General features: G+C 40.6%; 1 protein-coding gene across 8 annotated transcripts in view; it reads right to left on the bottom strand.

Annotated features, from left to right (window-relative positions):
• KIF13A (kinesin family member 13A) overlaps positions 1-14,785 on the bottom strand; it is a 126,937-nt gene that overhangs the window by 2,194 nt on the left and 109,958 nt on the right. For 4 of the 8 annotated variants that reach the window (XM_066992075.1, XM_066992076.1, XM_066992078.1 and 1 more), the window contains 8 exons: positions 14,672-14,764; positions 13,676-13,828; positions 12,182-12,259; positions 11,599-11,646; positions 11,045-11,156; positions 9,925-10,076; positions 9,289-9,393; positions 608-1,688 (listed from right to left, as the gene is read on the bottom strand). In XM_066992075.1, the coding sequence (XP_066848176.1) occupies positions 608-1,688; positions 9,289-9,393; positions 9,925-10,076; positions 11,045-11,156; positions 11,599-11,646; positions 12,182-12,259; positions 13,676-13,828; positions 14,672-14,764 (1,822 nt within the window). Of the gene's footprint in view, positions 1-607; positions 1,689-9,288; positions 9,394-9,924; positions 10,077-11,044; positions 11,157-11,598; positions 11,647-12,181; positions 12,260-13,675; positions 13,829-14,671; positions 14,765-14,785 lie in introns of those variants that run through there. The other 4 variants (XM_066992077.1, XM_066992081.1, XM_066992082.1 and 1 more) reach the window with 2 other exon arrangements.

The raw sequence follows: 14,785 nt of genomic DNA, 5'->3' as shown, positions 1-14,785 counted from the left end.
TGTTCCTCAAAACCAATTGCTTGTAAAGCTTAAAACTTATCTGTCAGAGAAACTTCTAGTGTAAGTGCTAATAGCTATTAAACTGCTAAAAATACTATCTGAGGATCTGAAGGTATTTTCTGTAGGAATCTCTTAACATTTACAGAACACTGATTTTTTTCCAGACCCCATCAAGTTAAAGTTAAAGGAAACTTGTACTCTATAATCAAGTTTTTGCCCAGGGGGAAAAAAAACAACTCTGAAAGCTACAGGCAGCAAACCTATTTGACAAGCGGTGCCCATTGTTAGCACTGCCCATAAACATGCCCATTGATAGAAAAATATCTGCCAATTTTAGGCATTGCTTGTTTTTCTGATCTATAAAAGCAGACAGGTATGATGGGAACTACCACAACAGGCAAAGCATTATTTTGCATCTAGCAAGAAGAACAAGGCTGTAAGACACCTGAAAATCAATCCTTATCAAAACATCTTTATAAACAGAAAGCCCAGAATTCTGCGTGTCAGATGCCAAGCTATTGTGGAACTGGACTGCACGTGGTTGTAATGCAACCTTAAAATAGATCACGCTAACTGCACAGATAACCAAGAGCATATTCAGGCTTACCCAGCTGAACATTCAGCTCAACTCCAACCCAGATTCCAGCTGAGAAATCCACCGTTCCAACGTATCTCACCGTGCCCATCTTGTTACTTCCAACACAGACCTGCTCACCCACGGCCACCCAGCTGGGCAAGACGTGGGCGTGATCTGCAGATGCACTCTCTTCACAGTCGGACCCATCCAAGTGGTCCTTCCCGCTGAAGTCATCTGTGGAAGTATCAGGGTAAGTCTTGTGGTCCAAAGTCTCTTTTACTAACACAGAACACAAAGGCCGTTCCCCGGTGTTTGCAGAGCCCAGCTGGCCCGCACACGTGCCCTGCTCCTCGTCAGTTCCTTGGGACAGCTCCGAGGCACTCACTCCATTGGAGGACGCTAGGGAACAGGACTGTGGGGCTGTCGAATGGTCAAAGTCCTTTCCATCTTCGACGCCCATAAACTCTGTAAATGAATGATCTTCAACAATGTCCATTGTGTGCTCAACCGTTGCTTCACGCGCTGAAAATTCAACTGTACGACAGGCATTTTTGCCATCGGAGGAGCTTAAAGCTGAAAATGATCCAGCTCTGGGTAAATGCTGAGAGTCTCTGTCAGAGGCATTGAGGGACAGTGGGACTTGTTCTGTTAAGGCACTGTTTTCTTTCAGTGGTAATACAGGTAATTTTTCTCTCGCTAACTCCTTTTCTGACTCTCGAAACTCCTTGTTCAAGGAAGATCTTAAATCATGTGCAAGGGGTGGTCCTGAAGAGTCATTAGAGTCCAGCTCCTTCACGTGACTGGCTAGCTGGTCTGTGCTATCACTACAGGGAACAAGCATGTCAGACAGAGTAGCGTTAGAGGCACTGTGGGAAAAGTAGCCACTAGTAATACTGCTAGTGGTGGGGCTGCGGGATACCTCTTTCTCAAGAACACGTGAACTCATGAAGTCTGATTTAGAAGAAAACCATTCCCTGTTTTCCAGGCTAGCATTGTAAACACTGAAGTCAGCAAACTCCTCTGGTACATAAGGTCGGAAATTTTTAAAATTTTGTGGACTTATCAGCTTCTTATTAATGACCTCTAACTCACTGTCTTCCTCCTCAGAGTCCTGCAAAAGAAGAGAGTTGAGTGGGATTAGCATCCTACGACAGTAAACTTTTTCAAGAAAATCAACCTCACTTGATTTTTCCCTTCTGAGCATGGAGAAATATACATGTTTAGTACTCCTCTGCTGAAGGATGGAAGACCCCACTGAAAAGAACTGCTGGCAAAATACCCTGTCTCCATTAACTGAGCTCTTAAATATTTTAGAAAATAAAGGTTAGTTCTAAGTAGTCCAGAATATATAAAGCAATAAGATTTGGCACAAGGAAAGCTTACAACATGAAAAAGATATTCACACATTTTCATCATATTCTGTTTTTGAAAGCCACATATTGCAAAAAATGTCTTCCCATAATTTAGACCGACTAAACCTACTGAAGGTATTCGCTAGAACTACTTGACCACCCAACAAGATAGACAGATGCATAGGAGCAAAAGAGGCCTGAAAGGGTCTCTGCTGCAATACTGACTATTAACAACTATCCTGCACAATAGGATTTCCTATTAATCTGTTTCCAGCAGGACTACATAATGTTGCTTACCCCTAGCTATTGCATCTGAACACATTCATGATGCTTGAAAAAAAAGTCAAAAGAATCAAATATTCCAGAGAATCTTCAAGAAAGCATTTATATGCATACATGTACATGCTTTGAGGGAAATGACCGACACTTGTTAGCCTGATAAAATTTGGAGGTAGCTCCCCAGGTTTCACTTTGGTAAAGAGTGGTGACGCACCGTGACTGGCCTACAAATGTGGCTTTCACAGAGGCCATTAGAAGCTGAGAACGAAGGGTTGAGGACTTTGTCAAGATGCATCTGAGAAATACCCCAGCAACATGGCTGCACTAGCCTCCCCAGCATAAAATACTGCAGGCACAACTCCACATGAACACTTCTTAAACACTGAATTTTACATATAAACACATATATATTTGTACGTATGTATATATATAAATATATGCATGTATCTATGTACATACACATTATAAAATGGTTAGTTTATGGCAAATTCATAATAGAAAGAGTGATATTTCCAGTAAAGACCACTGAAATAATTTAAGTTTAGAGGAACTCAAGCACCTATTATTTCTCTCTTTCTTTATCTATACTATGGATTTCAAATGTTGTTCAATGCCGAGTCCCAAAGGCAGATCCTGCATGACAACTACAGAAGTTCCACACTTTCAGAAGCCTGCCATGAATCATCACTGGAAAAGGAAAGGCACAATCCTTAACCAGATGACCGATGAACTGAGAACCAATACGTTTAAGATAAAAATACTCTTGAGAAGGTTTCTTATATTTCCTAATAACCAAGACAAACTATTTCAATATGATTTCACTAAATACCATTCTCTTGACCTGTACAATGTTATTTTTAAATATCATTTGTTCTTTTGTAGTTGAAGTCACTTAATAGCCTGCTGAGGCTACCTCTAATACAGTACCTAGATCCAATATATATAAATGTCTCTACTTACACAGACCCATAAATCGTACATAATTCATAAAACTTCAGACCTCACATTGTACCATTTCACGTATGGCATTTTGTTATATCTGTGATGATCTAACAGCACAAGCAAGATGAGGCCTGCAGGTAAAGGCAATACCTTTTTACTAGGCCAGCTGTCTTACCTGGACAAACCATACGAGCTTTCAGACCCAAGAAAGACGTGACCTCTAACTACCAAGCTTGTTTTGAGCATGCAATTAAAGACAACCCAAAATTAGCTTGTGATTTAGCAATTATCTCAGGGGTACTGCCTGAAGTTGTTTCAGTTTGCATGAGGACTACAACAGCGGCTTCAAATTGACTTGCTGATCTCTTCCATCCTCCTCCTTAAAGTTTTATCAGAGGGAAGAAAAACTGGATCATACCCCTCTGCCTTTAACGCTGCATTATACACCGATTGGCTATTCTCAGTGCTGTTTACACTTCTGAATCCAAAAGCTCCATTGACTGTAACAACTGTTCTTAATATTCTTTAACTTAGGCAAATATTTAAAATATTTTACAGATGAGGAAAGAAAGTTGGAGATTCATAAAGCAACTTGTCTTGACATACAGAAAAAGAATCCACGCTACAATTCTCTTTCAGTAAAACTTCTAACTTCCCTTCAATTTTCACTTCCAGGCTTTATGGTACGTTATTTTGCAGTCTGAGAACTCAGAAAAAAATCTATTTCTGTAAGACAAAACATACCAAGATATTTACACACTGCTTGCCACTGTTGAATCTAAGCTGTGAACATGGCAGACAGTCTGTATGACATCTCTCTTCTGTTCAAATAACAGTATAACAAAACTTCAAATGCATGGATGGCAAACGGGTTTGTTCAGTTTGCTTTTATCAGAGTAATCTCAGAACCGTTTAGGCTGGAAGGCAGCTGGAGATCATTTAGCCCAACTACCCTGCTCAAACTGGGCCACCTAGAGCACGCTATCCAGTACAGCGTTCAGTCGGGTGGGTTTCGAGCATCTCCAAGGATGGAGACTCCACATCCTCTCTGTGCAACCCATTTCAGTGTTTGACCACCCTCACAGTGAAAAAAATGTTTTCTTGTGTTCTGATGGAATCTCACATGTTTCAGTTTGTGCCCATTGCCTGTCCTGTCACCTGGCAGACTACCGAGAAGAATCCGTACCAACTTCACTCGCTCCCATCAGGTATTTTTTATGCATTAAGATTCCCCACGAGCCTTCTCTCCTCCAGGCTGAAGAGTTCCAGCTCGATCAGCCTCTCATCTGTCAGATGCTCCAAACGGTCAGTGATCTCTGTAGCCCTGCACCACACTCACTTCAGTAAGTCCTGATCTTCCTTGTACTGCAGGGCCCAGAACTGGACACGGTATTTCAGACACAGCCTCACCAGTTCTGAACAGAGAGCAAGGGCCACCTCTCTCAGCCCGCTGGCGATGTCTGGTACGCTGTCAGTGCTCTCTGCCCAATGCTTTCTTGTCCTTCATGTGTTTGGAAATGCTTTCCAGGAGGATTTTCTCCATCACTTTCCCGGAGATGGAAGTGAGGCTGACTGGTCTGTAGCATGCTGAATCTATCTGCTCTCTCCCAGTCACCAAGACCATTCAGAGATAACAGAGTGGCCTCACAGTAGCATCAGCCAGCTCCCCTAGCACTCGTGGTGGCTACATACTTGCAGATTACATTCTCCCCAGACTGGTGGCCCTCCACCAGGGGTGAGTCTTCCTTGTTCCAGTCTTTCCCTTGGGTCTCAGGGGCCTGGGATTCCTGAAAGCTGGTTTCACAGGTTAACATAGAGGTAACGAAGTGACTGAGTACCTCTGCCTTCTCCAACTCATTTGTGACCAGTTCCGCTGCCCCATTCAGTAGTGCAATAAACTAAAACATCCTCATACGTATGCATTAGGCAACACGTGCCTATGTGACAAGATCTCTGTCCTAACCTGGAGGTTTATTTTTCTTTTTCCCCCATTTTTCCCCCCAGACAAACAAATGTAAGTATGTTCTAAATGACCTCACTTTTATCCTGTGTTTTTGAAGCAATCACTACTCACTATGGTCCTTATCTGTAACGAGGTCTCATTTTCATTTCTACTGTGTTCATTCTACCAAAAACTCATAGTAGATATTACTCAGTCTCACTGTCCATACAGGATGGCCTCTTAAGCTGAATCAAGATTTTCAATCATTTTTAAATCTCTGTTAGCAGGGCAATCAGTATCTGAAGAAGACGTCTCTAATTATCTAAGCATATCGGACAAACCCAAACAGATTTCAGACTATTTGCTCAACTAAAGGCTTGGCATCTTTGGGTTGCTACTTTGTACAGCTCTGATTCAGAGTTACTTCTCATATAGAATTTGGATGAAGACTTTACTTTGAAACTACTTATTTCTCTAAAGAGGAGAGACAGTGCTATGAAATGTTACATAATACTTTTTAAAAAGTTTTACATTATTTAAAGTTCTGTTCTTTAGTTTTGAAATCTATAGCTAGTCCCTCTTATCGGGACCACAAATACCCTTCCATGCACTAAAGCATTATGCAGAGCATCTTTTTGCATACTGGAGTATACATGTTACTCATCTCTGAGGGACCTTTTCTCAGATATTCTGTTTACTCTTTCCTCTCTCATTTACTATGCAATTTTCTGCATAGAATCAAAAACTTTGAAGGTTGTTTTCAAAACATTACAGACTCTAGTGGTTATCAAATACACTGGCTTTAAGACAGTACAAGAATTCCAAATCAATAAGCATTTTTGCAAAGCAAGTGTTTCCTCTTCTAGATACTAGTTAAACTTCCACTTGAAATCAAACTCATTTTTCTAACAGAGCTTTCTGTTTCTCCCTGGAATCCTGAAATATTCCTCTTCTGACTGAAAAGAAGTCTTAGGACACATAGGGACCATGCTCAGAATCAGCCTGGATAAGAGACACTGTAACTGAAAAATGGCTCTACAGACACAGACATCACCAACTTGGGTAGGAAAAGTCTAACAAGAAACCACATTGCCAGTCATGCGTGGTTTGGGGGTTATCTATCATCAGAAATACAAAAGCTAAGGCACAGAGATGCAGTCTCATTACTAGATTATGGATTATGAAGAACACTGCAAAACAGGAGGTGATGAGATAGCACCTTGTGGTGGACAAAAGGTGCCCCCACGTGATGACAAGAAATATTGCCTGTCAAAGCTCCTCTTGAGCTTTCTGATAGGGAAATTTCAGAAGTAAAGCATTTTCAGGGTTCTTCAAATTCCTGTGGATTTAAGATGTGGGGAAAAATGAAGGAAACCTTCTTGTACTGCTCAGGCTAATGGAAGAACCAAAGAATAAAACCCATGAAGAACTGGTAAAGAAACTGTGACACCTCCCTGGGAAGTAACAGAAAACTATAATGAAAAACAGATTTAAGAACTGGTAACAGTAAGAATAACCCAGCAAGAACTAAGGACAGAAAATGATAAGTCAGGATTCAGCAATAACAGAAGCAAAGTAAACAAGAACTCCAACACAAAGCAGCTTTCGTACACCTGCTTAGTTACAAACACACTTCTTTTCTTCATTGAAAGGTACCTGAGTTTTCAGATTTCTGAATTATAGCTCTCAAGTAACCTTGAAGATGTTTGTCCCTGTTTTACTCATTTAAAATCAATAATATCTATTTGGTGGTTACACTACTGGTGCTTCAGTTTTCACAGCATCAAGTTCATTGCCCACTAGGAGGACTTGCTAGACAAGAAAACCCTGAGAAACATTAATTACAGCCATTATTGAAATACACTGAGCATAAAAACATTTACCCTGACCTTAACACATTTCGCTGTACTCACTTTTTACAGAGGACATGCTCTTGTGTCAGGCTGCTTTAAAATAGCTGCGGTATTTAACAGATGTGGAAGAGCTACCTGAAGTTTCAGGCTGAATGCTCTATTTAAGGCCAATTAAAGAAAAACATTTTCTGTTAACCACTTCAGCCCTCCCCCCCTGCCATCAACAGATGTGTTTTGACTACTCAAGAAAAAGTTAAGATCCTGAAGAAACATGAGGAAAGGGCCAAATATCACTCTTACGTCTACTTAGATGCAAAATATTAATCCAGTTAAAATTACTAGCTTTCTGTCTGTTTAGTCACTTTGTTATTTCTAATGCATTTTTACATGCAGTACAAAGTAAAAGATGCAAGTGAGTATCACACCTGAAGCTACACCAGTCATCCTGTTATTAATTAGGAATAAGAAGCACTGTGCTTTAGAGCAATCATTTAGAGTTCTGATTAATAATGTGGAAACTTCACTTTCAATCAGAGAGGAGCAGAGCGGTAAATTTTCATGCAGAGGCATGATTCTACCCAAGTGTCATCTCTGAACTCATTCTGAGAGCACTATTCACCTAAATGTGCGAAATACATTGTCCAGCCTAGTCAACACAGGCTTGTTCCAGCTCTGAAAAATGCAGAGTAGCCTGGGAAGCCTACACCTTACAAAGGCTTCCTTCCTAAGAGATAAACAAACCAACAAACAAGAAGCCATAATGTGATAAAGCCAACGCCATAAGCTGGGGTAGTCATTTCAACCTCCCCCCCATTCGTGGTTGCTAGTTCTTGCCTGCCTCCCTTGTACCCACTCCGGTAGTCAGGCAGGGGAGTGGACCCAGCTGAAATATAACTACCTCTGCGTAGCGTTTTTCACCTAGATGGATCAGTTCCCGTGATCTGACTGACGAGGCAACTGAAGAAAAGTCTATGTTGAGGGAAGAGAGAAGGCAGTGCAATGACATTAGCAAGCAGCTGAGAATCGAAAGAATGGCTCTTTTCAGGGCCCTGTTGGCTGCAGTGGATTTAAAGTGTTCAGTGAATTAGTTTCAGTGTAATTGGAACAGCCTGGTGCAGGATGTTGCCTGGTTCCAGCTCTGAAAGCTTCTGCTTATCTTTGGAAAACAGCACGGGCAAAGACTCGTGTGAAGTCAAAGCATGCCTGGGCTGGGACCCTGCTTTAACTCAAGGGATCAAAACTGCTCTGAAGTTGCTGTGGAAAATTTGGTAATAGATTAGGTTCGACGGGATGTTTTATGTTTTTCAACCCAGTGGAAGATTTTGTCTCCCAAGTACTTTCGTGCCATTTAGGGCTGTGACTCAGCTGACACACTGACTCATGCTGCCTTATAGAAAAGCAACACGATGGAAAAGAAAACAGCTGCCACCTGGAAACAGCCAAACTTCCAGTGCATACACTGGAACTCTCAGGAGACTTTGGTGTAACAACCTACGAAATGGCATTAGAAATAACCAGAATAAATTTTCCTAATGGCCTGGCTATATGGTAGGAATGAAAACAACACTGAGTATGAAGAATCCCACACTTTGTAGTAAGACGTCCATAATACATATGGGAAATAATTTCAAGGTTCTGAATATTAAATCTAAAGCTCTGATTAAAGCAAGTATTCACAGCCATGTTCCACAGCCCGAAAACCAAGCCCTTCATACAGCAGAAATGATGATACAACTTTTGCTGAAGCAGCAGTGAGAAAAGGATTCGGCAGGTAAATAGAAAAATAAAAACCCTTCACCTACATCCACCGCCTGAATTATGATGAAGACAGACTGCAGGTTAATTAAGAGCGGCAATCTCATTTTAGTGACACTACTCCAACATCAGGCAATTAGAAGCTTTTATAGTGTACCCACACCTAAATGCATGGTTACTTACACCAAATGGGATCATTCCATTTACTCTGGGGTATAGTCACAAAATCTGGGTAACACACAAGGTATATTAGAGAGGCAACGACATGATTCACTAAACCACACTTTACTTAACCATTTGCGCACTGTAAAAATGAAAGCCTCCCCTCTCCCGCCCTCCCCACAAGACAAATCACACACGAATAGTTTAAAAAAAAACAAAACAACAATAGAGTTGTTTCCAATTAAGGATCGCATTCACAAGTCAGGCAAGAGACCACTCATTATAACTATCAGTTATGATCACAGGTGATTATGTCCACATTAACCTTTATTTTCCTGCTGCGGTAGCATAAGTGCCTTAAGCCCACCACCAACTGGCCCTAAGCCCGCCACCAGGCCTCAGAACAGAAACTGGTACAAAACTTACAATCTTTTCCTCATGTATGCTATTGCTTTCTACAGGCATGCTGCTGGCATTGCTTCCTGAAGGCACAACACAGCCAGCGCAATGCGCCTGAGATGAAGGCATACTCTGCAAAGGTTAAGACACACAACACATCACACAAACCACAACGCTAAATGCATGCAGGGCAGAAACGCATTAAGACGTGATGAAAGTGAAACACCCGTGATAGCCATATATTATACCAAAATTCAAGTTAACAGGTAGAAAAAATCATGCGCTTCTCTCAACAGTGTTTTAGGTTGAAGATTAAAAGTCAGGCTTTTAACCACCAGAGAACACTGTTTCACAAAATTACTTTTTATCTGTGAAAAAATACACCAACATCTTGCCGAAGGAAAAAAAAAAAAAAGCAGGTTACTGTTACTTTAAAATAGAAGTACCCTAATAAAGGAGAATACTTACCAAGAAGTGAAAAAAAAACAATGCTTGAGGTAAAAAATAAACGACCAAAACCCCACTACATATAAAGCCCATCCTGATTAATTTTAAACGGGGAATCACAACATTCTATTGCAACTGATACACGTGGCAAACAATTAGCCAAGTATACAAAATTAATTGATCTTCACTTAGAGCAAGGTAGTTTTCAAAGATTACCTCTTGACTAAGCAGAGGTCGGCTTTCAAGTGGGGTCTTCCTTTTATGTTCCTCTTTCACTGGCATTAAGGGTTTGAAAAACTTTGGTGGCTGAGGAGAAAATGCTTTAAAAGGGCTGGCCATTAAAGCATGGGAATTCTCTGACACAGCACCTAGGAGAAAAGCAAAAGTATTGTATTTCAGTTTTTCACATCTTGACTGCAAGAGCATAATACAAAACAATGGAAGGCTAAGCCATGCATTTGGCAATTTGATGGCTAGACAAAGAATGGCAATATTTTAGTATTCAGCCACTGCTCAAAGCACGAGATAGCGCTGAGCTCTAGAAAGGGAGATTTTATTCCTCTGAGGAGCCTAGAAATGGGAGGAAAGCAGAGAACAGCATTATCTGCCCCTTCTACTCTGAAGCTCCAGTTTTTCCCTTTTCATCTCAGTCATAAGAAGTGGGAATCATCCCTGACACAGAAACTAACAGCTTTTTGCTTCATTTGCCTTGCCTCTCCTCTCCTCACAGCCCTGCAGTTCTGCACTGGAACCAAGCCAGCAATCCTGCACAACTAGGATGATCAAAAAGGAAATCATAGGCAAGGAAGCAACGAATAAACTTTCAGATCCTGCTTTGCTGCTACCTACCTACAGTGTCTCTACCTACATCACCTACTCAAGAAGAGCAGGTTACAATTTGACCTAAAGGAAGTGAGGAATCTGTGACAGCTGACATGGAAGAGCAAATATCCAAAATCATGCAAAGAACCTGCAAAATAACTCTTCCCGCTTTGACAGAAGCCTCTTCATTTTCAAATTCATAAACTAATAGCAGCTCCTCCTTTCCTCTCCTCCTTCTGTTTTGATCCACATCTAGCTTGTCTTTCTGTCTTCCTCTTGTGTTTTTTTTTGGACACCCCAATTTCCTATCCTTTCCTGAATGTCCTCATGCATTTTTCCCTTTCTCCCCTATTTCCAGATTATGTTTAGCCGCTAAAGCAAGAAGCTGGAGAAAGCATTTAATAGAAGTGAACTGAGAAATTAACAGGAAGAGCACTGATATTTAATTTTCAGTTTAGTGCAGTAATGAAAAAAACCCACAAACATAGTTATTACATATATACTTCAGTCTCACCACTGCCATCTTTGCTCTTGCGAGGTGACTCTCTGGGTAAAGTACCATAGCATGATACATCTTGATAACTGGAAGAACAGTCAGATATATCTAGGTGACTTTCAGACCAACCCTAAGAAACAAAAATACATAAATATGCATGCTGATACAGGAAAACACGGAGAAATTAAACTCAAAAGTAGGCTTTTTTTTTTTTTTTAAATACTTGGGAATTTAAAGTTACTGATTTCAAGACAATTTTCTGTCTCGCATAGATGAATTGTTCATAATCTAATTAACTTTCAATTGAAAATAAATTAAGTTTTGCTCCAGCTTCATTTAACATTTCCTAAATTTCAATTTCTATCATTCTAATATGAAGAGCAGAGAACAACAAAAGATAATTACATCTTATTCAAGTAAGATGTAATTAGCATTTTCTAGATATATTACGTAAACATATAGTTAAAATACTGTTTCCCTTTTAAAAAAAATCTTAAATATATGTTGTTTTGAAGAGGAAAGAAATCTGAGAATGTGCACCACTTCTTTTAGTGAATTTCACATTTACATACCTTATCATCTTCATCACAGGCAGAAAGATCTAGTCGGCTACAGGATACCTACAATACACCAACAGACAGAATGACAAAATGCATCCCTTTCATTTACAAAATATGTCTTAAGGAGGCGTGATCATATAGTCCTGAAAACTTCTGTGTTGTCTCTTTTCAGATAAAATTACTTATAAGGACAGCTACATTCGTGCTATATGAGTAGGTGAGAGGAGAATGCATAAAATGCACACAAAATGGAAACTATCCCTTACGCTACAAAAAAGTTAAACAGACTTTGATACAAAAGTAAAAAAAAGTAATCTGAATCATTGCAGCCATCATTCTAAACTACTTCCAAAACTAGAAGAGTTCTGACCAATCCTCCCCTCCCCCTTCCCTGTCAACCTTCCTCTCTTCCAGGATGCAAAGCTGTGGGGAGGGATTCCTATTAAATGACTGACTCTTTCATTCACGACTTTTCCACAGGTTGGCTAGTCCTAGCTCAGAATAATCATTACCGTATCACATTGTGCAAGTATTACACCAGCACACGGACACCACTCAATTCATACTTATTTAACAGAGGAGAAAGGGTCCTTACATTGTGGACATTTGGAGTGCTCATGCTTCTGCGGATGTTTCTAGCTTTGGTGGAGAACGCCTCTTTGACTGTGACTGCCTGCATAGAAGAAAAGATCACATTAAAATAGTGCAGGTATCAGAAATAGACAACGTCTCGGTCTCCCCATGAGAAACAATCAAATATGACAGAATCACAAATCTCAGGGTGGTTGAGGTTGAAAAGGACTTCTGGAGGTTATCTGGGCCAACTTCCCTGCTAAGCAGGGCCACCTAGAGCTGCTTGCCCAGCACCACATCCAGCTGACTTCTGAATATCTCCAAGGAGGGAAACTCCACAACTTTTTCCATGGCTCAGTCACCCATACAGTAAAGCATTGTTTCCTGAGGTTCAGACAGAACCTACTTTGTTTCAGTTTGTGCCCATTGCCTGTTGTCCTGTTGCTGGGCACCACTGAAAAAGTCCTTTTAGGTATTCATATGCATTGAAAAGATATCCCCACCCCTACTCTTCTGTGGCTGAAAAGTCCCAACTCTCTCAGTCTTTCCTCATTGGAAAGGTGCTACAGTCCCTTCATCGTTGTGGCCCTTTGCTGGACTCCCTCCATGTCTCTCTCGTACTGGGGAGCCCAGAACTGGACAGAGTATACAGTATGGCCTCAACAGTACTAAGTAGAGGAGAAGGATCGCCTCCTTCATCCTGCTGGCAATACCTTGATTAACGCAGCTCAGGATACCACTAGCCTTCTTTGCTGCAAAGGCACATTGCTGGTTCACCTTTAACTCGGTGTTCACCAGGACCCCTCAGGTCCCTTTCTGCTGGGCTGCTTTCCAGCTGGGTGGCCCCAGCATGGACTGCTGCCCGGGGTTGTTCCTCCCCAGGCACAGGACTTGGCACTTGTTGAGCTTCATGAGGTTCCTGTCAGCCCACTTCTCCACCATGTCAAGGTCCCTCTGGATGGCAGCACAACCCTCTGCTGTATCCCCTGCTCCCCCAGTTTATGTCATCTGGAAACTTGCTGAGGCAACGCTCCATACAGATCATTAATGAAGACTGATAAACTGCACTGGGCCCATTATTGATCCTTGAGGTACACTGCTAGTTTCTGGCCTCCAGCTAGACACTGCACCGCTGATCACCACCCTCTGGGCCCTGCAATTGAGCCAGCAGTTTTTTTTTCAGTGTGCCTAACAACAGCAAACAGGGCTTGCATTCACAAATCTTAGCTTGTATACACAACCACTACCATTTGTATCTGAAATTCATTCTTTGGCCTTTGCCTGTTCAGGTTCCCCATTGCCAGCTACAGTTACCATTGCTGGAATTACGTATTTCACAGAAGTAACTCAGTCTCACATTTACCTGTCCAATGTTCTCTCTCTAAAACAAACAAACCACACCAACAAAAAACCACCACCAAGCAACGCTTGATATTTATAACACAAAACCACCCATCATCTCTACTTGGACTGTAATAATTCAGTTCAAAAAGTGCAAGAAGTGCCTTTTCCTTACCTGTCTGAGTCGTTCAAGGCTCAAAATGTTCTCCACTTGCAGCACACCACGTGTATATTTCTCAATGTAAGTTTCACCATCAGATGTACCCTCATTCTCGCTCCTTGCAGCCATCAGTGCTAAGGTCTCACGATCTTCAATTTCTTCTGTAGCCTAAATTGAAAGTTACAGTATTTAAGTTTTTCAGATTAAAGCCTAGTGTTTTTAATGTGCTGATTCACTTATTTAGACCATCATGATCCACAAATTTTAATTTGAATCAATAATCCTTAACTTAATTAGCAATCCTAATTATAATCAATAACCTAGGACTTTTCAACACACGTTAAATGATGCTGAATGAAGAAGAGGTCACGCTTAGGAGAAATTTTGAGCATTTATTGTAGTCTGTGTACTTCTAGGAATAACACATATCTAACCTGAAATCTCCTGTGTTACAGATTGACTAATGACAGTGTTCCAGGCAAGTAAACGCAACTTCCTTACCAAACCTTAGACAGTCTGCGTGATTTCCCTAGAGTTTAAAGTGAAAGTAATACCATACAAAAGTGAGAATTACATGGTGACAAAACTATTTACTTTCTTTTCTCCAGTTTACCTTTAAAATCTGTTAGAGCACATTTTCAGTTTGTACAAGTTTTTGACGTAAAGTATATAGTTTATATTCCCATTGAACTAATTTTCCCAGCTATATTGTTTTCACTAACCTGAATATCCCTGAGTAGCTTCTTTATTCTCCCCGAAGCAGCTAATACAATTTCAAAACTAGCTCTACTACAAGAACTCAGTTTACACAGTAAAAGAGAAAATAAAATCCCCACAGTTTTCTACTGTTTAAGGTAAAAATGACCTCACCATTGAACAGCAGGATATGTACTTTGGCAAGTTGCCTCATATCAACAAAGTAGGACATTTACTTTGCTATCAGTACCACCTACTACAATAGTTATTCTGTTATTTTCAGTGAATTTGCCAGAGAAATATTGTGTAATTTACCTTTGGTATATTGGATACTATTTCATAGGTCACTCCACAGGCATAATATATGTTTTTCAAGGATATTCTCCTTTTCAGGCTCTGGGTAAAACTCTACAAAAAAAGTAATTCTCA

This window comes from Anser cygnoides, chromosome 2 (genome assembly GCF_040182565.1).
Source record: "Anser cygnoides isolate HZ-2024a breed goose chromosome 2, Taihu_goose_T2T_genome, whole genome shotgun sequence".
Classification (NCBI taxonomy): domain Eukaryota; kingdom Metazoa; phylum Chordata; class Aves; order Anseriformes; family Anatidae; genus Anser; species Anser cygnoides.
This window is presented reverse-complemented; position numbering and strand designations above follow the sequence as displayed.